The sequence below is a fragment of the Amblyraja radiata genome, chromosome 4 (genome assembly GCF_010909765.2).
Source record: "Amblyraja radiata isolate CabotCenter1 chromosome 4, sAmbRad1.1.pri, whole genome shotgun sequence".
Lineage (NCBI taxonomy): Eukaryota > Metazoa > Chordata > Chondrichthyes > Rajiformes > Rajidae > Amblyraja > Amblyraja radiata.
In genome coordinates this window covers 106,117,100-106,143,091 of record NC_045959.1, presented here as the reverse complement: position 1 = coordinate 106,143,091, position 25,992 = coordinate 106,117,100, and the positions used below count along the sequence as shown (strand labels likewise).

At 43.9% G+C, this 25,992-nt stretch overlaps 1 protein-coding gene across 1 annotated transcript in view; it reads right to left on the bottom strand.

Moving 5' to 3' along the window:
* The window catches only part of cngb3 (cyclic nucleotide gated channel subunit beta 3), a 107,117-nt gene that overhangs the window by 58,629 nt on the left and 22,496 nt on the right, over positions 1-25,992 (bottom strand). Inside the window, 4 exon segments of the mRNA XM_033020407.1 lie at positions 13,615-13,639; positions 13,642-13,672; positions 15,238-15,324; positions 15,435-15,485. Coding sequence (XP_032876298.1) covers positions 13,615-13,639; positions 13,642-13,672; positions 15,238-15,324; positions 15,435-15,485 — 194 coding nt within the window.

The following is a 25,992-nucleotide window of genomic DNA, read 5'->3' as shown; positions in this document are numbered from 1 at the left end:
ACCACCCACTTGTGCCTAGATATAGACGTACTATAATTTTAGACAGATGACAGAATTTCATGATTACCCTCATCTCAAACTCCCATTCCTGTGGGAATTTATATTTAAAAATCTGCAAAGTCTCTGCAATTAGCTGACAGGGAAGACGTCACTAGTCACTTGATGCAGCTCACAGCCTTCCAGGCCCCTGAGCCCATCACATCACTTGAATCGTCTAAAGCTAGAAATTCAGCCGTGACCAAAGAGTCCCATCTCTCTCATGGGTGGAGTTTTCATTATTGCAAGGATGTGTTCTACATCCATAAAAAAGCAGATTAGGTTTAGTCTAGAGATACAGCACGGAAACAGGCCCTTCGGCCCACCGAGTCCACGCCAACCAGCGATCCCCGCACATTAACGCCATCCCTAGATCTATTAAAAAATAACACTATAACAAAATCTGAGGTGGTTCCAGTAGCCAAAAAAACCTCTCTATTTGGTGATACAAGGAACTGCAGAAGCTGGAATCTTGCATAAAGCACAAAGAGCTGGAGTAACTCAGTAACTCCTTTTCTCTCACCAAAGCACAGAAAACTCGCCAACAGTGGGGAAACGACCCACGTTAGATCTAAATCCAAAATAACTAATGTAGATACAAGGAACTGCAGGTGCTGGTTGACAAGAAAGGACACAAAGTGCTGGAGTAACTCAGCGGGTGAGGCAGCATCTCTGGAGAACATGGTTAAGGTCAGGATTAAAGAAAGGTCCTGATCTGTAACGGCGCCTATTCATATTCTCCAGAGATTCTGCCAGCCAATAGACAATAGACAATAGGTGCAGGAGTAGGCCATTCGGCCCTTCGAGCCAGCACCACCATTCAATGTGATCATGGCTGATCATCCACAATCAGTACCCCGTTCCTGCCCTCTCTGCATATCCCCTGACACCGCTATCTTTAAGAGATCTATCTAACTCTCTCTTGAAAGCACCCAGATAATTGGCTTCCCCTGCCTTGTTATGCAGAGAATTCCACAGATTCACAACCCTCTGTGTGAAAAGTTTTTCCTCATCTCCGTTCTAAATGGTTTAAATTCTTAAACTGTGGCCCCTGGTTCTGGACTCCCCCAACGTCGGGAACATGCTTCCTGCCTCTAGTGTTTTCAAACCCTTAATAATCTTATATGTTTCAATAAGATCCGCTCACATCCTTCTAAATTCCAGAGTATACAAGCCCAGCTGCTCCATTCGCTCGGCATATGACAGTCCCGCCATCCCGGGAATAAACCTCATGCACCTACGCTGCACTCTCTCAATAGTAAGAATATCCTTCCTCAAATTTGGAGACCAAAACTGCACACAATACTCCTGATGTGGTCTCACTAGGGCCCTGTACAACTGCAGAAGGACCTCTTTGCTCCTATACTCAACTCCTCTTGTTATGAAGGTCAACATGCCATTCACTTTATTCACTGCCTGCTGTACCTGCATGCTTACTCAGACCCGCTGTGTTACTCCAATACTATGTGTGCTTCTCTATTGGCGATTTTATTTCTATTATCACAAACAAATGCAGGCATTAACCTTGTATTTTTTCGTCAGAAATCTATTCACCTTCTCTCAAAAGTTGAACGCAAGAACAACAAAAAAATCGAAGGAATCATAAGATTTTGATATCATCTCTCAGTCTCAATCTCAGCAAAAATAAAGTAACATAAATTATAGTCACAGGCAATGCTCCTCTGCCAATCCCCCCCCCCCCCCCCGTCACTCGAGCGAACATGTTAACAGCATTTGGATGACCCGTGGTCAGAAGCTTACCTTTGCCTGTGACCTGTTGCCTCTCCGAAGGGAGGCCCATGATTTCTCTTGCTTTCTCCCCCTCCTCCTTTGCTATTCCTGCTCTGTCTCTTCATTCATACTATATGCTCCAAGGCCACTAACTGCTGCTGCTTGTCTAGTCCGTCTCACTGCATAACAGACTCACTGTCTGAAGTATTACATGTAGGAAATAGATTCCAAAAATGATAATCAAATCCTTGAGTTAAACTGAGCAGGATCTGAGTGAAAGCTACGATTCTGGTCATAAAAGCAATTAAAATGCTTGCATACTCATTCATTCATTCATTCATTCATTCATTCATTCATTCATTCATTCATTCATTCATTCATTCATATCCAACAGCTTCAGTCTCCCAACTAGATATCAAATATCCAGATTTCCTTCATTTAGTTTAGAGAAACTGCATGGAAACCTATCTTACTACATCACCTATCATGCTATCATTCATTAATTGATTCCTGACCCCGAATGTTGCCTGACCCGCTGAGTTACTCCAGCACGTTGTGTCGTTGACGGCCACTGAGACCACGCCAACCACTGATCACTCCTTCACACCAGTATTACTGTATGTTATCCCACTTTTGCTCCCACTCTCTACAGGCTAGGAGCAATGTTACAGAGGCCGATTAAAGCACGACACAAACTCGCACATCTTTGCGATGAGGGAGGAGACTGGAACACTTGAGGAAACCCACATGGTCACAGGAAGACAGAACAAACACACAGCACCCGAGGCCAGGATTGAACCTGGGTCTCTGTCGCTTTGAGGCAGCAGCCCTACTAGTTGAGCCGTTGTGCCGCCCTAGTTACTGATTTATTTTATTTACTGATTTTGTGATTTAATTTGAATTCTCCATCATTTACAGTCTTTGATTTCTTCAGGGTATTACAAGACTTTTGAATAGCCTCTGTTGATATTGTAAGAGTAGATTTTATGTTCATTCTTGGCTACTTGGAATTATCATTTGATCTTGAACAATTCAGATGCACCCATTTGAATATTAACACCTTGATGTTTAGTTTACAGATACAGTGCGGAAATACACCCTTCGGCCCACCGAGTCTGCGCTGTCCAACGATTTGTCTGCACTAGCACTATTCCTACTGGGAACAATTTATAATTTTATCGATGCCAATTATAGGTATGTTGCAAAGCCTACCTGAAGCGTAGCTGAAAATCTGCCGCTGCGGGTGTGCGCGATTTTGGCGCCGTTTAGAGGGGGCGGGTTTAAAACGCGATTTTCTCTAGGCTGTTCAAATCGAAGATGTTCAGCCTAGTAAATTATTAACGAAAAATCGCTGAAAGACCCCGTCGCAAAAGCTATTATTAGTTTTAAAGGCCTTGAATAATAGTTATAGTAGTTTAAAAATCAATCTATAAACCCGCGACCACCAGCAACCGCAGGGTCTCATAAAGCAGACAATTGAAGGTAAGCTGTATATTTTTACATTAAAAAAAGGCTTCTTAAGATCCCTTTATACAAAGTTTAATATTGCGAGCAGCTCATTTTGGGCCCATTATATCCCGCAGTATTTTTCTGGGCATTTGGGGGCACAAATCTACCGCAATGTGAACGTTCTAAACCAGCGCGTTCCACAGGGACCCACTAGAAAGCTGATTTAAAATGGGCATTTATTTACAGCAATTGAACACTGAATTCCTTCCATTTGGCCTATAAATTAATGTAAATGAGATTTAAAAATCATGTTTTATTGTGAATTATTTGTGATTATTTGGACATTTAGGCTATTTAAAAATGTTAATCATTTATTAAGAAATGGATAGATGTTTAGATCTAGTAATTGAAGTCTGAAATTAGCTACAATTAGGTAACTAACTAATTATATGCTTTAATTTCAGGTCATCCACGTAAGATTATTTTATATTTGTTTCAGAATGCTTCAATCTATGAAAACTGAACATTTCATTCAGTTCTCTTAATTTTTAAGAAAGTTATGGGCTTTTGACTGTTCACGATCACAGCTTTTTTGTTATGTCCATAGAAAATCAATAGGGAACAAGATGCTCATTTCCGAGTATGAAAATGGCCATAACTTTTTTAATACTTGAGATATGAAAGTGAATTAGGTGTCAAATTAAACTTATTTTTATGCTTTATCTGATGGGATAAATTGCAGACTTAATTTTTAAAATCTCAAAATTTTGTAACATTGCTACCAATTAACCTACAAATCTGTACGTCTTTCCAGTGTGGGAGGAAACCGGAGCATCCGGAGAAAAACCCATGTGTTCACGGGGAGAACGTACAAACTCCACACAGACACCACCAGTACTCAGGATTGAACCCGGGTCTCTGGTGCTGCAAGGCAGCAACTCTACTGCTGCGCCACCATGCCGCCCACAATGGTGACACCTGTTAATCACCATTGACTGCCAATGGTATGACTTGGGGAAGCATCTGATGAAAGGTCATCAGATATGTTGCTCGATATTGGAGAGGGATTTGTGATCTGTTCCTGATTCCTGGAAGGTAGTACGGATCGGCCACTTTGCATTTAGTATAATTGGAATAAACTGCAGTAGAAAAGGGAGGTGCTTATCCAATTCAATATCGTGCTATTTCCTGTTTGAGACGAACAATAGAAACCACCCACTTGTGCCTAGATATAGACGTACTATAATTTAGACAGATGACAGAATTTCATGATTACCCTCATCTCAAACTCCCATTCCTGTGGGAATTTATATTAAAAATCTGCAAAGTCTCTGCAATTAGCTGACAGGGAAGACGTCACTAGTCACTTGATGCAGCTCACAGCCTTCCAGGCCCCTGAGCCCATCACATCACTTGAATCGTCTACAGCTAGAAATTCAGCCGTGACCAAAGAGTCCCATCTCTCTCATGGGTGGAGTTTTCATTATTGCAAGGATGTGTTCTACATCCATAAAAAAGCAGATTAGGTTTAGTCTAGAGATACAGCACGGAAACAGGCCCTTCGGCCTACCGAGTCCCCGCCAACCAGCGATCCCCGCACATTAACGCCATCCCTAGATCTATTAAAAAATAACACTATAACAAGATCTGAGGTGATTCCAGTAGCCAAAAAAACCTCTCTATTTGGTGATACAAGGAACTGCAGATGCTGGAATCTTGCATAAAGCACAAAGAGCTGGAATAACTCAGTAACTCCTTTTCTCTCACCAAAGCACAGAAAACTCGCCAACAGTGGGGAAACGACCCACGTTAGATCTAAATTCAAAATAACTAATGTAGATACAAGGAACTGCAGGTGCTGGTTGACAAGAAAGGACACAAAGTGCTGGAGTAACTCAGCGGGTGAGGCAGCAGCTCTGGAGAACATGGTTAAGGTCAGGATTAAAGAAAGGTCCTGATCTGTAACGGCGCCTATTCATATTCTCTAGAGATTCTGCCAGCCAATAGACAATAGACAATAGGTGCAGGAGTAGGCCATTCGGCCCTTCGAGCCAGCACCACCATTCAATGTGATCATGGCTGATCATCCACAATCAGTACCCGGTTCCTGCCTTCTCCCCCATATCCCCTGACACTGCTATCTTTAAGAGATCTATCTAACTCTCTCTTGAAAACACCCAGAGAATTGGCTTCCCCTGCCTTGTTATGCAGAGAATTCCACAGATTCACAACCCTCTGTGTGAAAACGTTTTTCCTCATCTCCGTTCTAAATGGTTTAAATTCTTAAACTGTGGCCCCTGGTTCTGGACTCCCCCCACGTCGGGAACATGCTTCCTGCCTCTAGTGTTTCCAAACCCTTAATAATCTTATATGTTTCAATAAGATCCGCTCACATCCTTCTAAATTCCAGAGTATACAAGCCCAGCTGCTCCATTCGCTCAGCATATGACAGTCCCGCCATCCCGGGAATAAACCTCATGCACCTACGCTGCACTCTCTCAATAGCAAGAATGTCCTTCCTCAAATTTGAAGACCAAAACTGCACACAATACTCCAGATGTGGTCTCACTAGGGCCCTGTACAACTGCAGAAGGACCTCTTTGCTCCTATACTCAACTCCTCTTGTTATGAAGGTCAACATGCCATTCACTATATTCACTGCCTGCTGTACCTGCATGCTTACTTAGACCCGCTGTGTTACTCCAATACTATGTGTTCTTCTCTATTGGCGATTTTATTTCTATTATCACAAACAAATGCAGGCATTAACCTTGTATTTTTTCGTCAGAAATCTATTCACCTTCTCTCAAAAGTTGAACGCAAGAACAACAAAAAAAATCGAAGGAATCATAAGATTTTGATATCATCTCTCAGTCTCAATCTCAGCAAAAATAAAGTAACATAAATTATAGTCACAGGCAATGCTCCTCTGCCAAACACCCCCCCCCCCCCCCCCCCCAAAGTGTGAATCTCTATTGTATCTAGGCTCAAGTCACTTATGCAGGCCTTACTGACTATGTGCACACAAACACCTTTACTCTGCTAATGGAGGAATTCAGTGGGGCTTTTCAATACAAGTGTGTGCGGGAGGGAAGTTAGATAAGAGGGGAAACTAAAAGAAGGGAAAGTAAGCCCCAAGTCTCATTATGTGCAGAAGAATTTTACTCAGTGGCACCGTGGCAGTGGTGCAGCAGTTGAGTAATGCCCCTGTCCCACTTAGGAAACCTGAACGAAAACATCTGGAGAATTTGCGCCCCACCCAAGATTTCGGTGCGGTTCCCGGAGGTTGCAGGTGGTTGCCAGAGGTTGCAGGTAGTGGAAGCAGGTAGGGAGACTGACAAAAACCTCCGGGAACCGCACGGAAACCTTGGGTGGGGCGCAAAGTCTCCAGAGGTTTCCGTTCAGGTTTCCTAAGTGGGACAGGGGCATTACTGCCTCAGAGCGCCAGTGACCTGGGTTTGATCCTGACCTTGGGTGCTGTCTGTGTGGAGTTTGTACGTTCTACCTGTGACCACTTGGGATAACATAGAACGTGTATGGGTGATTGATAGTCAGTGTTGACTCGGTGGGCTGAAGGGTCTGTATCTCTAAACTCCAAATGTGATGAGGCTTTGAGCAGTCCATCCATGAGCTCGGGTACAGTCTGATTCCCCTCCACCTCATTGTAGGAATTGGACTACGTCTCTGGAACTGTTGTGCTACAATTCTTGGATAGAGTAGACGTGGAGAGGTTGTAGCCACTAGTGGGAGAGTATAGGATTAGAGGTCATAGCCTCAGAATTAAAGGACGTTCTTTTAGGAAGGAGATGAGGAGGAATTTCTTTAGTCAAAGGGTGGTGAATCTGTGGAATTCTTTGCCACAGAAGGCTGTGGAGGCCAAGCCAGTGGATATATTTAAGGCAGAGATAGATAGGTTCTTGATTAGTACAGGATTCAGAAGCTATGGGGAGAAGGAAGGAGAATGAGGTTAGGAGAGATAGATCAGCCATGATTGAATGGAGGAGTAGACTTGATGGGCCAAATGGCCTAATTCTATCCCTTATGACCTTATAATGCTGAGATATATATTCTGCATTATGTATCCTTTCCTTTGCTCTACTTATTGTCCTTGAGTATGACCTCTTTATATTTATGTATGGTAATATTTTATTGTATTGGCTAGCGTGCAAAGCAAAGCTTTTTACTGTACCTCAGTAGACATGACAATAATAAACCTTAGCCAAACGTGTTTTAGGCTGTTTGGCTGCTATGCAAGCTGAGAACTCTTAATGAATCTCTTGGCCATACAAATGGAGGAGGCATAAATAGATTTCTGGGTCTCAACCCGAAACATCACCTATTCTATTTCTCCAGTGATGCTGTCTGACTCGCTGAGTTAAGGGCCTGTCCCACCAGCATGCGATTGCATGCGTCTAGCGCGACCAAACGTGGTCGCTTGAGGCGTACGGCCTCACGGGGCCGGTCCCAATTCAAACCGCGGAGGCGTATGGAGTTGTGCGGGACTGGTCCCGACGTCAAACTCACCAATCAGCTGGGCAGGAGGCGGGCCGACTGAATTTGGACGTCGCACGGCGTCGGGCGGTGACGTCATCACGCAACGGCAAGCCGGCGGTGACGTCATCGCGCAACGCCATGCAACGCCATCAAGACGCTGCGTAAGCCCATCGCGGCGCTGCGACGGCCTCAATGCGGCTGCGGGCCGACAGGCTGTTGGCACGCGGGAATTTCGGACAGTGCAAGAATTTTGGAGCCCCGAGCGATGTGGGGACCAGCCCTGCACAAGTCCATACACCTCAGCCGATCAAAGTGGGACCGGCCCCGCGAGGCCGTACGCCTCAAGCGACCATGTTTGGTCCCGCTAGACGCATGCTATTGCATGCTGGTGGGACAGGCCCTTTACTCCACATTTTGGTGCTTATAATAGATTTATGAGAATGTGCCACTAAGCACCTTATTTGTGCTTTGACAAACTTCATTCACACAGCATCCAAAACATTGCGCTACACCGATAAGCTCCTCATTATGGGGGTTATGTTGTTGGAAAAAGATCTGGAACATTATTTTCTGTAACACAAAGCTGCATCATCTGAATGAGTATCACAGAATGCAAATTGAAAAAAAAAGTTTGCTTCATTACTTTTATACCATCAAATTTTTATTCCGTATCCAAACTTTTTGGTAGTAATTGTGAATTTTACTTCGGAGTCACGTGAGTGACTACGTGAAGAACCCCGCCAGGACGCATGCGTGTCATATCGCTTTCACGCTTGCGAAACGACAGGCGGGGTGGGGCGTTCCCCCGCAGCGGTAAGTTTGAAACCGCGACCTGCAGGTAAGTGACTTACTCTGCGGTAGTGTTTGTCCCCGCGCTGTTTTTACACAGGGGGGGGAAGCTGGACAAAATAGTGTCCACAAGTGCTGCGAGTGAAGCTGGCTGGGGAGGATCGCGAAGTTGCGGCAGCCAGCAGCAGCTGAAGGCACAAGCCCCGTAAGTGGGATCAGCTGTGCCGACTTTTGGTCCCGCGCCGGCCAGAACACCACGGCCGGGCGGGAGACTATTCAGAATGGGACCGTCGACTTTGACAAGTCGAAACGGCAGGAGGAGGGGTGGAAGGACGTTCCTCCTTAACGGCAAGTTTTAAGCCTGGACCTGCAGGTAAGTGATACTGCGGTCTTTATTGTTCCCATACTGTTCTACAGGTGGGGAAACATGCACAAGACAAAGAAGTCGACCAGAGCTGCGACAAAGCTGGCGGGGGAAGACCGCGGAGTTGCGGACGCCAGCAGTGGCCGGCGGCACAGGAATCACCCGTAAGGGAACAGCTGTGCCCGACTTTGCCCCCGCACCGGCCAGATTAAACACTGCGTCTGGGCGGGAAGGCAAGAAGAAAACCAAAAGAGTCGTTGACTGATGAGTCCGACTTTGGGCGGCCAGCGACCGTGAGCGCTGGAGCCCGTTGGAACGGCTTATGAAGCCGAGCTCCAACATGAAAAAGAAAGTTGGAGCGGGTTATGGAGCCGAGCTCCAACATGGAAAGAAAGTTGGAGCGGCTTATGGAGCCGAGCTCCAACATGACAGGCTCCGGGAGATGGAGTCTAGTCACTGTGGGCACTATGTAAAACCCACAGCAGCACCTCTTGTAGGGCTGCACAGTGCATCTCCCTCGTCAGAGGGGAGTACTGGGGTGTTAATTCTGGGATGACCCTGAAAAGGGGTTTTGACGAACAAAACTACAAGTGTGAGGGGGTGCAGGAAGGCAAAATCTACTGGTCATGGTGTCCAAATACATACAGCCAGACCACGATGGACACCACTGCAAAAATACTTGGGACCAGGAAACTGCGCATCTCTGAATGTTCCAGTCGTGGAAATAGCATCTGGAAACATGTCGGAGCCCTGGGGCTCATAAAGGCGACAACATTAAGGATCTCCTACAGCCAAAGACAGCACCCTTATGCACCCACCAGCAGAACAAGAGAAGCTGGTGAAAGCTCAAAGGCCGGGCATACAGGACAGCGGTCTTTTAGACCATAGCCCAGACCGGCCTTTCTGGAAGATGCGCAAACCCCCAACCCAAAAACAAACCCAGACACCGGCGCCTCAACCTCCACGAAGACCACACAGAAGAAGCAAACTTCCACTGGTAACAATGGAGGTAGGTGGGTCTGGTCCCTTACAAATTATAGGAAGAGTGGATAATACACACATTGGTGGGAGATTACACTCTTTTGGATATGGTGTATATTAACTACAGACACTTATATCCTAAGCAGTATCCAGGGATATACCATTGAATTGTACAAAAGGGGTAATGGGTAAACCCAACACGATTGGCTGGAAAACATTGTACTATATATTCAGTACAAAATGGGAACTGGTAACTGCTAAAGGACTGATTTCCAAAGGCTACTCCATGGCTAGCATCGACCTAAAAGATGCTTACTATTCAGTGCCTACACGGACTGATCACAAACGTTATTTTAAAAAATTCAACTGGATGGGGCAGCTCTGGCAGTATAGAGCTCTACCAAATACATAATCATATGATCATACTAATTGTGGGCATAACTTTGGAGTTGGCATAACTAGCTGTAACAGCCACCATACAATTGGGTGAAAACTGGGGTTATCATCCATCCAGTTAAATCTAAACTAACACCTACCAACATAATGGATTATTTGGGGTTCACTATTGACAGCTCACATGTCGGTGACTTTACCAAAGGACAAGGCTACAGTCTTAACTGAGGCCTGCAACAACCCCACTGACATCAGTGAACCGTCTATCAGATTGGAAGCAAGTATAATTGGCATATAGTGTCTGCCTTTCCAGCCACACAATTTGGACATTTGTATTACCAAAAATCTACAAAGGGCAAAATATAAACACTCAAAGTTAATACTGGTCATTTCAACAGACCAATAAGCCACCAATCAAAGCTTATGGAATTAAAATGGTGGAGGGATAACATTCGGCATTGTTCCAACCCTATCGTTATCAGCAAACCCTTAGTGGTGCTACAAACTGATGCCAGTGCGCTTGGTTGGGGTACTGCCAATTTCCATCTCCATCTGTGGAGGTAGATGAGAGGCACAGGAGGCATCATTATCACAGACACTGGGCATAAACTACCTGGAAATGTGGGGTGCGTTCTATGGCCTAAAGTCATACTGCTCTGGGATAAATCACCAGCGTGTTAGACTACAGAGTGACAATCTGACTAATACAATTTGGTAATGGTGTATCCAGAGAAATATTGGAATATTAGCTACTTACCTACCAGGTAACCCAAAATTCAGTGACAGACATCAGGTCAGGCAAATTCAATAAAATAAGACTTAATCACCAGTTACCAAACTGTGTTTCTTGGGAACCAGACCTGGGACAGCAGGGACAGATGCTTTTCACTGCATTGAGGGGGCAATTGTTTATCTATGCATTCTCTCCTTTTCTGCATCATCAGTCGGGTATTACGAAAAATACAACAAGACTCAGCGTCTGTTAATTGGTAGTGCCGATTGGCCTACTTAACCATGGTTCCCTGTGATACTCAACATGGGGTTTAACCATGCATCACCATCCTGAAACAACCAGATTATTGGTTCATCCTGTACCAGGGGAACCCATCCATGTCAAAAACAACAAACCTATCAATTTGTAGAGTCTAAAGAAACCTCTACTGCAACTGGGACTGGCGGACCGAACATTGAACATTATCTCAGCGGGCCACAGACAGTCCACCAAAAACTATATCTGGTATACATCAGGAAATGGGAGATATATTGTCACAGAAACAACATCACCTACAGTTGATGAACATAACGTCTGTTCTCGAATTCCTGGCAGGCCTCCATTATGATGAGGGGCTCAGTTACAGTGCCATTAACTGCGCCAGAAGTGCCCTATCAACATATCTATGGCGAGGATCAGAGCATCATTCTGTTGGGACTCACCCCTGGTAACCAAACTTATGAGGGGAATTTTTAATATCTATCCCCCAAGAACCAGGTACTCTCTAAATGGGATATGAGTATTGCCCTAACGTTGCTAAGGAATTGGTCTCCAGCAACAGCTCTGTCCCTGCATAAGACTGACGCACAAAACAGTCATGCTGATGGCTTTGGTCACGGCACTAAGGGTACAGTCGTACATAAGTTAAGGCTGGACTATATGACTTCTTCAACAGGAATATAACGTTTCATATTACGAATTAGTCAAACAGAACAGACCGGGATCATCAGGCCTCAAAATATAATTTAGGGATTACCCTACAGATATCGTCTCTGTATAATAAGACAATTATTGTTCTATATGGAGAACACCAAAAACATCTGAGGCTATGAGATGGCACTACTAATCAGCCACAAACAAACCCACAAAAAAGTGTCGGTTCAAACTATTTTCAGATGGCTGAAACAGGTTTTAACAACAGCTGGGGTGGATACTAACATATTCAAATCTTTTTCCACCAGGGCTGCAACTACATCGGCAGCTATGGAGTTGGATGGACCAATGAACCAAATCCTCGAGACAGCAGGATGGATCAGGGGAAAATGTTCCAACTATTCTACCACAAACCAGTAGTTAAACTGGAACTTTGCAGAGCCAATTTTAAGTTCTGTAATATAATTTCACCCCATAAATAGGGGCTATAATTTGTTGTTAACAATTTATCATGGATTTCAATGTTGGATTCATGTCTAAACATGTTAACACAATTCCTCCCACAGTCAATTAAGGCAGATGTGATGCATGGACTCGTTTCCACGGCATGAAATCACAGAGCTTTGAAATCTTCACGTAGTCACTCACGTGACTCCGAAGTAAAATAGTAAGATTAAACGAGAACTTACCAGTTCGAAGTTTGATCGTTATTTTATGAGTAGTACGTTGAGGGAATACGTGCCCTCCGCTCCCACCCTTGATCATATACTCAACTGGTATTTTCTTCTCTAATCTTACTATGTTCAGTCATTACAGTTATCTGTGATTTCACACCGCTGTTTTGAAGAATGACACGCATGCGTCCTGGCGGAGTTCTTCACGTATTCCCTCAACGTACTCCTCATAAAATAACGATCAAACTTCGAACTGGTAAGTTCTCGTTTAATCTTACTATTCTTTAAGGATGAATTTCAGTTACGTGTGCTGCAGTAAAGTTAGGGTCACCAGTCTTTTGGACAGCACAGTGGCGCAGCGGCAGAGTTGCTGCCATACAGTGCCAGAGACACGGGTTCGATCCTGACTTTGGGTGCTGTCTATACGGAGTTTGTACGTTCTCCCCGTAACCTGCGTGGGTTTTCTCAGGGATCTTTGGTTTCCTCCCACACTCCAAAGACACACAGGTTTGTAGGTTAATTGGCGTGGTACAACAGTAAATTGTCCCCACTGTGTGTAGGATAGTGTAAGTGTGCGGGGATCGCTGGTCGGTGCGGACTCGGTCGGCCGAAGGGCCTGTTTCCGTGCTGTATCTCTAAACTAAACTAAAATACAGATATTCCTGTGTGTTGGGTCGATGCTGAGCTTTCAGACAATTTATTATGTTTCACAGTGAGGAATATACTGAACAAACAAATTGAGAAGAGCCAACATCAATTAATTGAGGCTAATCATTCTTAAGACTGCCAAGCAAGACTGGGGCTAAGTATAAGCTCTCAGCTACTTAATTATAAAAATGGCAATTGTGTCAGCAGCTTTGAAAGCATTTATCCATTGGATTATTGAGATTGTTTCTGATATCAGCAAGCAACTTAATTAAATCATCTATTTTGATCAAAAAAATCGACGCTGAGTATTGCAAAAGGAATTCAACTGCATTTTCGTACCTGAGTTCAATAAACATAACTTTTTATGGATATTACACAGAAGTTATTGACTTTTTAAAAAAGTTGGCAACCTGTAAATGTAAGCTTGTTTCATTGTAGATGATCTTTGAATTCAAAGAAGATTGAATACTGGAGAAAAAGAAAACCCAAAAAGAAGGCAAATAAAATATTTAATTAGAAATAACTATATAGCGTCAATGCTTAATTACGACGATACAGGATCATCACCAAATTTCTGGCGTCCTGGGTTTGAGAACCTTTCTAGATTCTCCATTTTGTCGGACCAACAGTGGACAAGGCCTTGGTGGGCCGACATGCAAAGTGAGCCGCGGTCGTTGGCTATAGGAACGGATCTGCTGGCGGACTACTAGTTTCCGGAAAATCGGTGGTGGACCTGTATGCTGTATGCTGTTGTTATTGGTTATTGAGAAAGAATTTGCAATCTTAAACTACCTCATTGTAACATCAGTAGATCCCAAATATTTCATATCCAATTAGATACTTTTGAAGTATAAAAAGGATTATTATGTTACCAACTTCATACAGATACAGACTTAGAGAAGCGAAGGAAGTTCCGTGTGGTTTATTACCAGGCAGAAGTTTTAAATGATTAAATGTCAGCTGCCAAGAGAGAATGGACCATTCCCTAATGGATTGCGATCTTTTGCGCAATAAAAAAAAAAGTTCTGGAGATGGATGGGGAGACAGGAAGAAATTATGTTTGAATTTGCATTAAATTTATATGTTTGGTACTAGAGCCTTAAATACAGAAAGTTGGAGACTATATCTTAGCATAAACATTGTGGGTTGAAGGGCGTCACCCTGTGCTGTACTTTTCTATGTTGTATATCTATCCTTCTCAATATTCATTGCCTTGTACACGAGGTTTTGGTCTATTATTGTCACATGTACCAAGGTACACGCATGTGCACTTGGCAATTGTACTTTATTTGCCCAAGATTGGCTGGCTGACGGTGCCCCTCATGTTGTTGGTAAATTTTCCCGCAATTCGGCAAACATGAGTTGCACTTCTTGCATTTACTATCAAACTACTGTTTTGATTAGTTGAGGCAAGCCTCGGATGACCCAACTCCATTTCCCCCGTTACATCCACAAGTCAAAGCTTTTCTAAAGATTTCAATTAATGCAAGGGGAGAAATGAGCAAAATTGTTCCCAAATCTTTCCCCAGTTAGTCCCAAGTCTGCCATGACAGAATCAATCCAGATTTGTTTACCACAATCCCAAGCTCTGGTGCGAAACTAGAGAAAGGGATAACAAAGAAAATCTTTCATTTTATTTCCATGTACTTGGATTAACATCATGAGAAGGCATTAAAAAGCAGGGCCTTAAAAACTGTTATTAACAGAATTGAATTGAATTTTATGGGCTCAGGATCGAGATTTTACATGAATAATTAATTGAAGCAAATGGTTACAGCGTATCACTCCCATGTGTAATATTTTCCTGAATCATTTCACTTGACTATAACTGCCTAATGAAGCAATGCCATGTATCCCATTTTATTTTAAGCAATCTAAGTATGATTTATAGATCTTGTCACGTTTTGGCAATTCAGACACATTCCAAAGGTCCATTATAACAAAGATGAGATTTACACCAACTTGCAGGTTGAATTTAACACTGTCAATAAAAAAAAGGTCCAGCAATAAACCAATAAACAGGGTGAATTTACCTTAAGTAAACGGTTTAGTCGGAACAGGGGATTATAATCAAACAGCAAATATAATAAATCAGACGGGATTATTGACACGAGATCAAGCTGTGGAAACAGATTTTAAGTCAGAAAGCATACTTTAACATTAAATAGCAACTCAGCCAAAAAGTATATTTGGTAATTGCTTACATGCTTCTAGCGAAATACAGGCTTACTTTGAGTTTTATTGATTTTGAATAGTGTTTTCTCATTTCTATTTAATCAGTCTAACACAGCCAAGAAAATGCACAGATTAGAAAATCAATATTATAGAATCATATCTTTGGAGTTTGCTCTTATCTTTAATACTTAAGAATGTAAGGGAATCTAATACAGGAGAATCAAATATATTTTTCATTTTGTCACCTTCTAATCAGAAGTGAATATCCTCGGGTCAATTGTGTTTTCAACAGGTGCAGAATAAAATATCATCCAGTCTATCCTACGAGCTGTGTGTACTTTACATTCTTTATGAATATGTTTTAAAGCCCACTACTTTCTGTCATTAGCAATATGAATGAAAAATAACATTAAAATTACCACTGGGCACAATAATACGGAAATTTGGTACTGTTGGAAGAAATATTTGATGTACACCGATACTTTGCTTCATAAACGCTGATTGCACTTTCTGCCTATGACTTTGTAGCCACAGGCTTCAAAGCTTATGCGTTGCAGTGGCTTCAAATATAATGATATTAGACAGTTTGAACTGCTCTTTGGGCTAGATCTGTTTCTGCTGCAGTTCTGACGAAGTGCACGAATCCTCACTCCCTTCCCCGCAACCATCCCCGCAACACAGGCAAATCTTCTCTCTTTTTTTCCTGCTTTTTCACTCAGAATGAATTTATGTTTGAATCTTAGATGCTTGGAGCATGAAATGAAGTCGTTTGTTCCATTCTGCCTGTGCTGGCCCTTTGAAAGAGCTTTCCAATTAGTTCCACATCCTTAATCTTCCCTGTTAACTCTGTAGGTTTTACACTTTTGTGCAATTAACCTATTCCTTTTTGAAAGTTACCATCGAATCAACTTTCATTACTGTGTCAGCCAGTGTTATGGAAATCATATCAATTTTTTAGGTGTAGATAAAAAAATTGTAATCTCTGGCTCTTCCGCTGATTGCTTCCTTCAATTTTTTTCTTTTTAATTTAGAACAAAAACAACGCCACTAATCTATGCCGACCAAGTCCTACGCTCCAGGGAGAAAAGTCTTCATCATGCCCCTGTCCCACTTAGGAAACCTGAACGGAAACCTCTGGAGACTTTGCGCCCCACCCAAGGTTTCCGTGCGGTTCCCGGAGGTTTTTGTCAGTCTCCCTACCTGCTTCCACTACCTGCAACCTCCGGCAACCAACTGCAACCTCCGGGAACCGCACGGAAACCTTGGGTGGGGAGCAAAGTCTCCAGAGGTTTCCGTTCAGGTTTCCTAAGTGGGATAGGCGATCCACCCTCACCTAAGCCTTCTAGTCCCAGTTACATCCTCAGATCCATTTACTTTGAGGATAGGGGTCATACAAATGTTTTGATACACATCAGAACTTTCACACCATTTGTTAGTGTCAGGGATTTAGTATTGGTGGAGTGAATGGTTATTTTGCATTTCACCAACGTGAAAAAATGTACAATGGTCTGAATAGCGTCATGATGCTTTCAGGCGGCTACACTTGGTGGAAATAATGAGGAGAAATGGCTTAACAGCCTTTTAATATACTGTAATTCCGGGCTGGTGTCACAGAGGTGCTAATGGCTTTAACCGTGAATAGAGGGACAGCTCTATTTGAATGAGAGTGGCCACATCATAGGCAGACAGTATGCAATGACTGTTGACTGTTCTCTCAGACAAAGAGGTCAGCAAGAAGTTTAATGATTTGGCTGGTGAGTACCAAGACAGTAATGCCCCTGTCCCACTTAGGAAACCTGAACGGAAACCTCTGGAGACTCTGCGCCCCACCCAAGGTTTCCGTGCGGTTCCCGGAGATTTTTGTCAGTCTCCCTAATGGTCGAAAGTGGTTTCCGCCTCTTCTATGTTCCGGCGATTGTTTCAAAAAATTCAAAAACCGGCCACGACTAAAAACAGGTTGCCGTTTTAAAAACCGGTAATTTTTTAGTCCTCCGGCAACCACCTTCAACTAGCATCGCAACCGGCTTCGGCTAACAAATTACCGATTTGTGGAATTCTCTGCCACAGAAGGCAGTAGAGGCAAAATCACTGGATGAATTTAAAAGAAAGTTAGATAGAGCTCTAGGGGCTAGCGGAATCAAGGGATATGGGGAGAAGGCAGGCATGGGTTACTGATTGTGGATGGTAAGTCATGATCACAATGAATGGCGGTGCAGGCTCGCAGGGCCAAATGGCCTCCTCCTGCACCTATTTTCTATGTTTCTATGTTTCTATAAAGGGACTGACTTTATATATGTGGCTTTTAAGGCAATGTTGCTACAGGTCCTCTATTTCCATAATACTCATTGAAAAGGTTGCCAAAGCTAATTATGTAGACAATAAGGGTTAGCGGAAACGTAATGAATGTAATGAAAAGACTGTACTGATGCGCCTGCACTGGCAGAAAAGTACCGTAAATGTGGCTATCTTTAGCACGGCGTGTGGCACATTTTGCTTGCCGTAGGTCAGAATTGCATTCATCAATCAAATGAAGGCTGGCATTGCAGATGGTGCTGCTGCCATAAGAGTTATGCTTTGTTGAATGCATCAGTTCCATAACATCACTAGAAGCAAGGAGCTGAAGACAGGAACATTCAGAATACTGCTACTACCTTGAATATTGTGGTAGATAATGGTCTGTCACAACATAACAGCATGCAGCAATGTTTTTCTACGCACAATATATTTAGATTGCGATGCAATTAACTATTATAACCCTGCATAAAAATCTGGAGTCAGTGAAATCGGATGATTACAGTATTTTTCTGCTTGTTACTACAGGAGGCAATTCTTAAAATTAGCATTTAAACCGAGGGAACGGTAAAATTTCCCCGGAATATGCCATTTTATGTCTTGTCAGGCGGAGGAAATCTGCGTGGATGCATATATATGAGAATAAGTAATAAAACCTATATTTATCACATTCAACATCACTACTCTATATATAATGATATCTCATATTCCTATTTATGTGCTGCTCCTGGATATCATCTGAAAACTGGAGCAGAAATAGTGAAAAACAAAAAATTTAGAATGAATAAGGAACAAAAAACAATTCAATGTTAGTAAAAAAAGAAAATGGCACTGGTCCTGTACTCGCTGGAGTTTATAAGGATCAAGGGGGACCTCATTGAAACTTACCAAATAGTGAAAGGCCTGGATAGAGTACCATCATTGTACCAGTACCAAAGAATACCTCTCCAGCTTGTTTGAATGACTACTGACTGGTGGCCCTCACCTCGGTGGTCATGAAATGCTTCGAGAGGCTGTTCAAGAACCACATCTGCGCCTTCCTCCCTCACAACATGGACCCGCTACAGTTCGCATACCGTCCGAACAGATCCATGGACGATGCGGTCTCAAAGGTTCTGCACACCGCTCTCTCTAACCTTGACAGCCAGAAAGGGGGCTGTGTGAGGATGCGGTCCATTGACTTCAGTTCAGCCTTCAATACGATAGTCCCCACCAGACATGCTGAGTAGCTGCTGGAATTGGGACTTAACACCCCCCTGTGTGCCTGGGCCCTGGACTTTCTCTCCACCAGGCCCCAGGTAGTCAAGATGGGAAGACATACATCGAACACCCTCACCCTGAACACAGGATCCCCCCAAGGTTGCGTCCTCACAGCCCTCTACTGTCACACATGAATGGGTGGCCAGGTTCAGCTCCAACTCCATAATCAAGTTTGTTGATGACACTGTGGTGGTAGGCCTGATCTCCGATAACAATGAGAAGGCCTACTGGGAGGAGGTGGCTGATCTGGCACTCTGGTGTCAGGACAACAACCTCCTCTTGAATGTCATAAAAACTAAGGAGCTGATTGTGGACTTTAGAAGGGCACAACATCCGAGGACGTACACACCACTGGAGATAAATGGGGCTATTGTGGATAGGGTGAGCTGCTTTAAATATCTGGGAGTCCACAACACAAAGGATCTGACATGGACAACACACGCTGCTGCACTGGTGAGTAAGGCAAGGCAGCGCCTTTACCACCTCAGGCAGCTGAGGAAATTCAGAGTCTCTCTGAGGATCCTTCAGTGCTTCAACTCAGGGGCTGTGGAAAGCATCTTGTCCGGCAATATCACAATCTGGTTTGGGAACTGCTCTGCCCAGGACAGGAAGGCTCTACAGAGAGTAGTGCTTTCGGCCGAACGCACTATGGGAACTTCACTCGCCCCCCTGCAGGACCTATACATCAGAAGGTGCAGATCCAGAGCCGGCAACATTATGGGGGACCCCTACCACCCCAGCAACGGACTGTTCCAGCTGCTACGGTCAGGCAAACACCTCCGCTTTAATGCCATGAAAACAGAGAGGATGAGAAGGAGTTTCGTCCCACAGGCCATCAGAACTGTAAGCTCTTATCTCACCAGGGACTCATTTACTGTACTAATTTACTGTTGTGTTGTGTCTTTTTAAAATTGTTTTTTTTCTAACATGTAAATACTGATTCTGCTCTATTCTGTTCTGTTGTTTTTGCACAATCCGCAGGCATTGCCACTTTCATTTCACTGCACATCTTGTATGTGTATGTGACAAATAAAATTGACTTGAATTGACTTGATGTGGAGAGGAAATTTCCTCTAGTGGGAGCGTCTAGGACTAGAGACCATAGCCTCATAATAAAAGGGCTTACCTTTAGAAAGGAAATGAGGAGGAATCAGAGGGAGGTGAATTTGTAGAATTCATTGCCACGGATGGCTGTGGATATGTTAATGGATATGTTTAAGATGGGGATTGACAGATTCTTGATTAGTAAGGGTGTCAGGAATTATGGGGAGAAGGCAGGAAAATAGGGTTGAGAGGGAATGATAAATCAGCCATGATTCAATGGTGGCATAGACTTGATGGGTTGAATGGCCTAATTCTGCTCCTAGAACTTATGAACATGAAAATATTTGTAAGACTAAAAACAATTACCTAATGTGATGGGGAATATTGTTAAGGTTTTAAAATAAGTTGTCGGCAGAGATAGTAATTTTACTTGTTTTGAACTTTCAGAATTCCTAGATCTAAAGGGAGTTAGATGTGGCCCTTGTGGCTAAAGGGATCAGTGGGTATGGAGAGAAGGCAGGTACAGGATACTGAGTTGGATGATCTGCCATGATCATATTGAATGGCGGTGCAGGCTCGATGGGCCGAATGGCCTACTCCTGCACCTATTTTCTATGTTTCTATGTTTCTAAATCATACCCAGTAGATTGGAAGAAACAAAGTACAACTTACTATAGGAGAAAGGAGAGGTCAAAATCAGGGAACTCTGTGCCTTTGATTGCTTATTTAGATCTAGTTTATTATTGTCCAGTGGACCAGTGAAAACCTTTGTTTTGCATGTTATCCACTTAGATCTGATGATACTATACAATGAAGTCAAACTCAAGTACAATAGATAGAGTGAAGGGGAAAATAAAGAGTGCAGAATATACAGTAGTTCTCAGCACAATATATAAGCCTAGATAAAGATAACTCCTAAAGATAAACCAGATTATTCATAAGCCTACAGTCCTTATTAGGTCTGAAATGAGTTTCTGACCCTATATGTCACTCTATTCCAGGTTACTAAAATTACTGTAAAATCATCCATTGTTTAGTTTAAGAAGGAACTGCAGATGCTGGAAAATCGAAGGTAGACAAAAATGCTGGAGAAACTCAGCGGGCGAGGCAGCATCTATGGAGCGAAGGAAATAGGCAACGTTTTGGGTCAAAACCCTTCTTCAGACTGATGTGAGTCTGGGAGGGGGCAGGGGGCGGGAAGAAGAAAGGAAGAGGGGGAGCCAGTGGGCTGAGGGAGAGCTGAGAAGGGGAGGAGAAAGTAGGGACTATCGGAAATTAGAGAAGTCAGTGTTCATACCACTGGGGTGCAGACTGCCCAAACGAAATATGAGGTGCTGCTCCTCCAATTTGCGGTGGGCCTCACTCTGGCCATGGAGGAGGCCCAGGACAGAAAGGTCGGATTCGGAATGGGAGGGGGAGTTGAAGTGCTGAGCCACCGGGAGATCTGGTTGGTTATTGCGAACCGAGCAGAGGTGTTAGGCGAAGCGATCGCCAAGCCTACGCGTGGTCTCACCGATGTAGAGCAGCTGACATCTAGAGCAGCGGATGCAATAGATGAGATTGGAGGAGGTACAGGTGAACCTCTGCCGCACTTGAATGGAGTCAAGGGGGGAGGTCAATTCCTAGTCAATTCGTCCCTCCCCACCCGAAACACCCCCTCTCCGGGCACTTTCCCTTGCAACCGCAAGATATGCTGCACTTGTCGCTTTACCTCCCCCCTTGACTCCATTCAAGGAAACAGCACCCATCCCTTTTCACCAGAGATGCTACCAGACCTACTGAATTACTCCAGTACTTTATGTCTTTCATTGGTATAACCAGCATCTGTTGTTATACACAAGTTTTCATTGTACCCTGGCCAACATTCGTCTCTGAATTAAACACCAGATTTTAAATATCGTACCATAAATAAATAAATATCTACATGGATACAAGACACTCCCAGTTGTCCTTACGGTGCTACGAGCAAAAGCATCGATGGAATAATTTGAGGTGCAACATTAATTCTGCTGGTAAGGTCCTTATGAAACATTAGTATTCCACACTGAGTTGTGTGCCAGTCAAAATTACTGGCCATACATTGGTAGTATTTTTTGTTACTGCATAAGATAGCAGAGGATATTTAATATTTACTAGACCAAGTGGGACCCGTTGGGTCCCGTCCCCTCAACGCGCAGTTGCAGAGAGGAGTGGGGAAGAGAGGAGTGGGGAAGAGAGGAGCGGGGAGAGTGGGGGGGGAGGAGGGGGGAAGAGAGGAGGGGGGAGGAGGGGGAGAGGGGAGAGAGAGGGTGAGAGGGGGGGAAGGGGGGGGGGGGTGTGAGGGAGAGGGGAGAGAGGAGTGGGGAGGGGAGAGGAGCGAGGAGGGGGAAGGGGATTAATTAAGAACAATATATAATAATGCTTTTTACTGTGACGAAACGTACTTCATCATAGTCCCACTCAGCTGACACGCAAGTGAAAATTCCAACAACGAAATGATTTCGACAAGAATTATTACTACATATGTGATTGTGAATGCACTGTATATGTGATTGTGTTAAGCATCTGGGATAGCATAGATTGAATAGTAACACTGTCACCACTAAGTCAAAAAAATGTGTATCCAAGTCCCTCTCCAGAGACTTGAGAAGGAAATTGATGCTGACATTTCTCTTCTGTACTGAATGAGTTCCTCACTGGTAGAAGGACCATATTTTGGATAAGACAGAGAACAAGAGACTAATAACATAGGTAAAACATTTATGCTCCTTGAACCTGTTCCAGGAGGTTAAGATTTAAAAGGAACCTGAGGGGTAACTTCTTTACACAATGGTTGGTGGGTATATGGACCAAGCTGCTGCAGGAGGTAGTTGAGGCAGGTACTATCATAATGGCATTTGGACAGGCACATGGATAGGACTGGTTTAGAAGGGCATAGGCCAAACACGCGGCTGGTGGGACTAGTGTACTGTAGATGGGGCATATTGATGGCATGGACAGGTTGGGCTGAAGGGCCTGTTTCCACCCGGTATGACTCTATCTGACCTCTGGCCTCAATCCCACTTCCATGCCTTCTATATGTAATGACCCAAGATCCACAGCTCTTTAGATAAGGGAATTCCAAGTTTCATAATCGCTCATTATCACATGACTATCAATGAACTCCGCTGGATGCAAGTTGCTATATACAGGTATTACTAAGGTGTATAAATCTTCAGATTAAAAGAAAGAACTACCTCGGTTTAAAGTGCCTTGCAAGATCTCGATGTGTGCTATCTTAATGTAATTTTTGTTTCCTTTACATCTTTTAAGATAGCAAAATAAACCTGGGAGAACTTTACATTAGTTGACAAATTGGGCACTTTGAATAAGCAGAAATCATTAGTAAGCTGGTTGCCATGACAACAGTGGCGTCATTCCTTTTGTAACAGCATACTGAATTGTTAGTGGCTTAATTTCCTATTTGTAATGTCCTTGGAGGGGAATTTTGTTCAATATTTTCAAATAACTTATACAAAAAGATAATGAGGAAAAAGATTAATGTACTGTAACAGAGGAAATAAAGCAGGAATGATTGTTTCAGAAGTGCTGCCATGTAAATGGGAAATAATTATCTAAAAATCAGAGCGATTCATGTAAGCCTTTTATGAAAAATACAGGCTATTTAAAAATAGTTTAAATTTACCTTAATGTATTTGGTCTCAGCAAATGTATGGCAGGCTTCATTAGCTCAAGACACGGGATAAATAACACTGACAGTTTGACCCTTAATTCCAAATACAAATAGAAAACTCTGCAACTTTGATGAACTTTATTGACCTGAAGTTCTAACTCTACAGTCATAGAGTGATACAGTGTGGAAACTGGCCCTTCGGCCCAACTCGCAAACACCGGCCAACAATGTCTCAGCTACACTAGGCCCTCTTGCCTGTGCTTGGTTCATATGCCTCCAAACCTGTCTAACTGTTTCTTAAACGATGGGATAGTCCCAGCCTCAACTACCTCCTGTGGCAGCTTATTCCATACACCCACCACCCTTTGTGTGAAAAAGGTTACCCCTCGGAATCCTATTAAATCTTTTCCCCTTTACCTTGAACCTATGTCCTCTGGTCCTTAATTCTCCTACTTCCTCTCATGATTTTGTATACCTCTATAAGATCTCCCCTCATCCTCCTGCGTGCCATGAAATAGAGACCCAACCTACTCAACCTCATCCTATAGCTCATAACCTCTAGTCCTGGCAACATCCTCGTAAATCTTTTCTGAACCCTTTCAAGCTTGTATCTACACTATTATCTATACTATTACTAAAACTCATCTTGTCCTCTTCCGGTTTGCGTTTTTTTAAATTTTGCGCAAAAACAGTACCCTATATCGCTAGGGTTTTTTCGCCACATTACTCACCGTTCTCCTTTGCTCCAAGCGCACCAAGTTTTATTCTGATCGGTGGAATATTTCAAAAGTTATGAAGGTTTAAAAAATCGTGAGATCAGCAGACACCCCTCCCTCTCACACACCCCTCCCTTCCACATACCCCTCACAATCCTCCCCCTGCCCACACACACCCCGAGCACTCTCCCCCCCCCCCCCGTGTCTTTACTGCTGCTTTGGGAGGGTCTGGATGGCCCGGAATGACCCAGCACAGCCAGCGCGGAGTCGGAGATGGCACCGATGTCGCCAAAGGGAAAGCGGAGACTCCCGGCGAACGACCAACGAAGCGACCAATGCCCGCTGTGAGTCCCCATCGCACCCCCAACCCCTTCCCTTCTGGTCCCCCTCACTGGCTTCTGCCCCCCTCCCCTGTAATACTGCACTCTCCCCCATGGCTCTTCCCCCGTCCTTTCTCTGAACTCCCTCCTCCCTCCCCCCCTACCCCCTGCCCCCACAACCCTCCCCCCGCCACCACACCCCTCCCCCCCACCCCAACCCCCCCCATACCCATCCCTCCCACATACCCCTCCCTTCCACACACCCCTCACAACCCTCCCCCACCAACAAACACCCCTCTCCCACACCCCCCCAGCCCACACACCCCTCTCCCGCAAAACCCCCCATGCACACACATACCCCCCCACACACTTCCTCTCCTACCCCCCCCTCCCCCCCCCCTCCCGTGGTGACTGGGTCCCACTTAGTCTAGTCTTCCCTATAACATGATGCCCTGAACTGAACAAAATACTCAAAATGCGGTCTCGCCAATGTCTTATACAGCGCCAACATGACCTCCCAACTTCTATACTCAATGCTCTGACTGATGAAGGCCACTTGATTGTTCACTGATATTACCTGACAAGAAGACTGCTCCCAGCATTTACTGCTCATATTTCCAGCAATCTGCATTCCAATATCTGCAGTATTCTGCTTTTGTTTAAACATATACAGGTACTTCCTGACTTACTGTTAGGGTTACGTTCTGTGAGGTGTAACGTAAGTTGGAATCACCATCCTTATCCCCTGCCCGAAATAACTCAATGAGTCTGAAGAAGGGTCTTTAAATTAGAGAGATCAAAATTCATACTGCTGGGTTGTAAGCTGCCTCCACTGTCAGAGTGAGGCCATGCGCAAAGTGGAGGAACAGCACCTCATATTTCGCTTGGGCAGCTTTCAACCCAGTGGTATGACTCTTGATTTCTCTCATTTCAAGTTCAAGTTCAAGTGAGTTTATTGTCATGTGTCCCTGTATAGGACAATGAAATTCTTGCTTTGCTTCAGCACACAGAACATAGTAGGCATTTACTACAAAACAGATAAGTGTGTCCATATACCATGATATAAATATATACACACATGAATAAATAAACTGATAAAGTGCAAATAACAGATAATTGGTTATTAATGATCAGAGTTTTGTCCAAGCCAGGTTTAATAGCCTGATGGCTGTGGGGAAGTAGCTATTCCTGAACCTGGTTGTTGCAGTCTTCAGGCTTCTGTACCTTCTACCTAAAGGTAGCAGGGAGATGAGTGTGGGGCCAGGATGGTGTGGGTCTTTGATGATACTGCCAGCCTTTTTGAGGCAGCGACTGTGATAAATCCCCTCG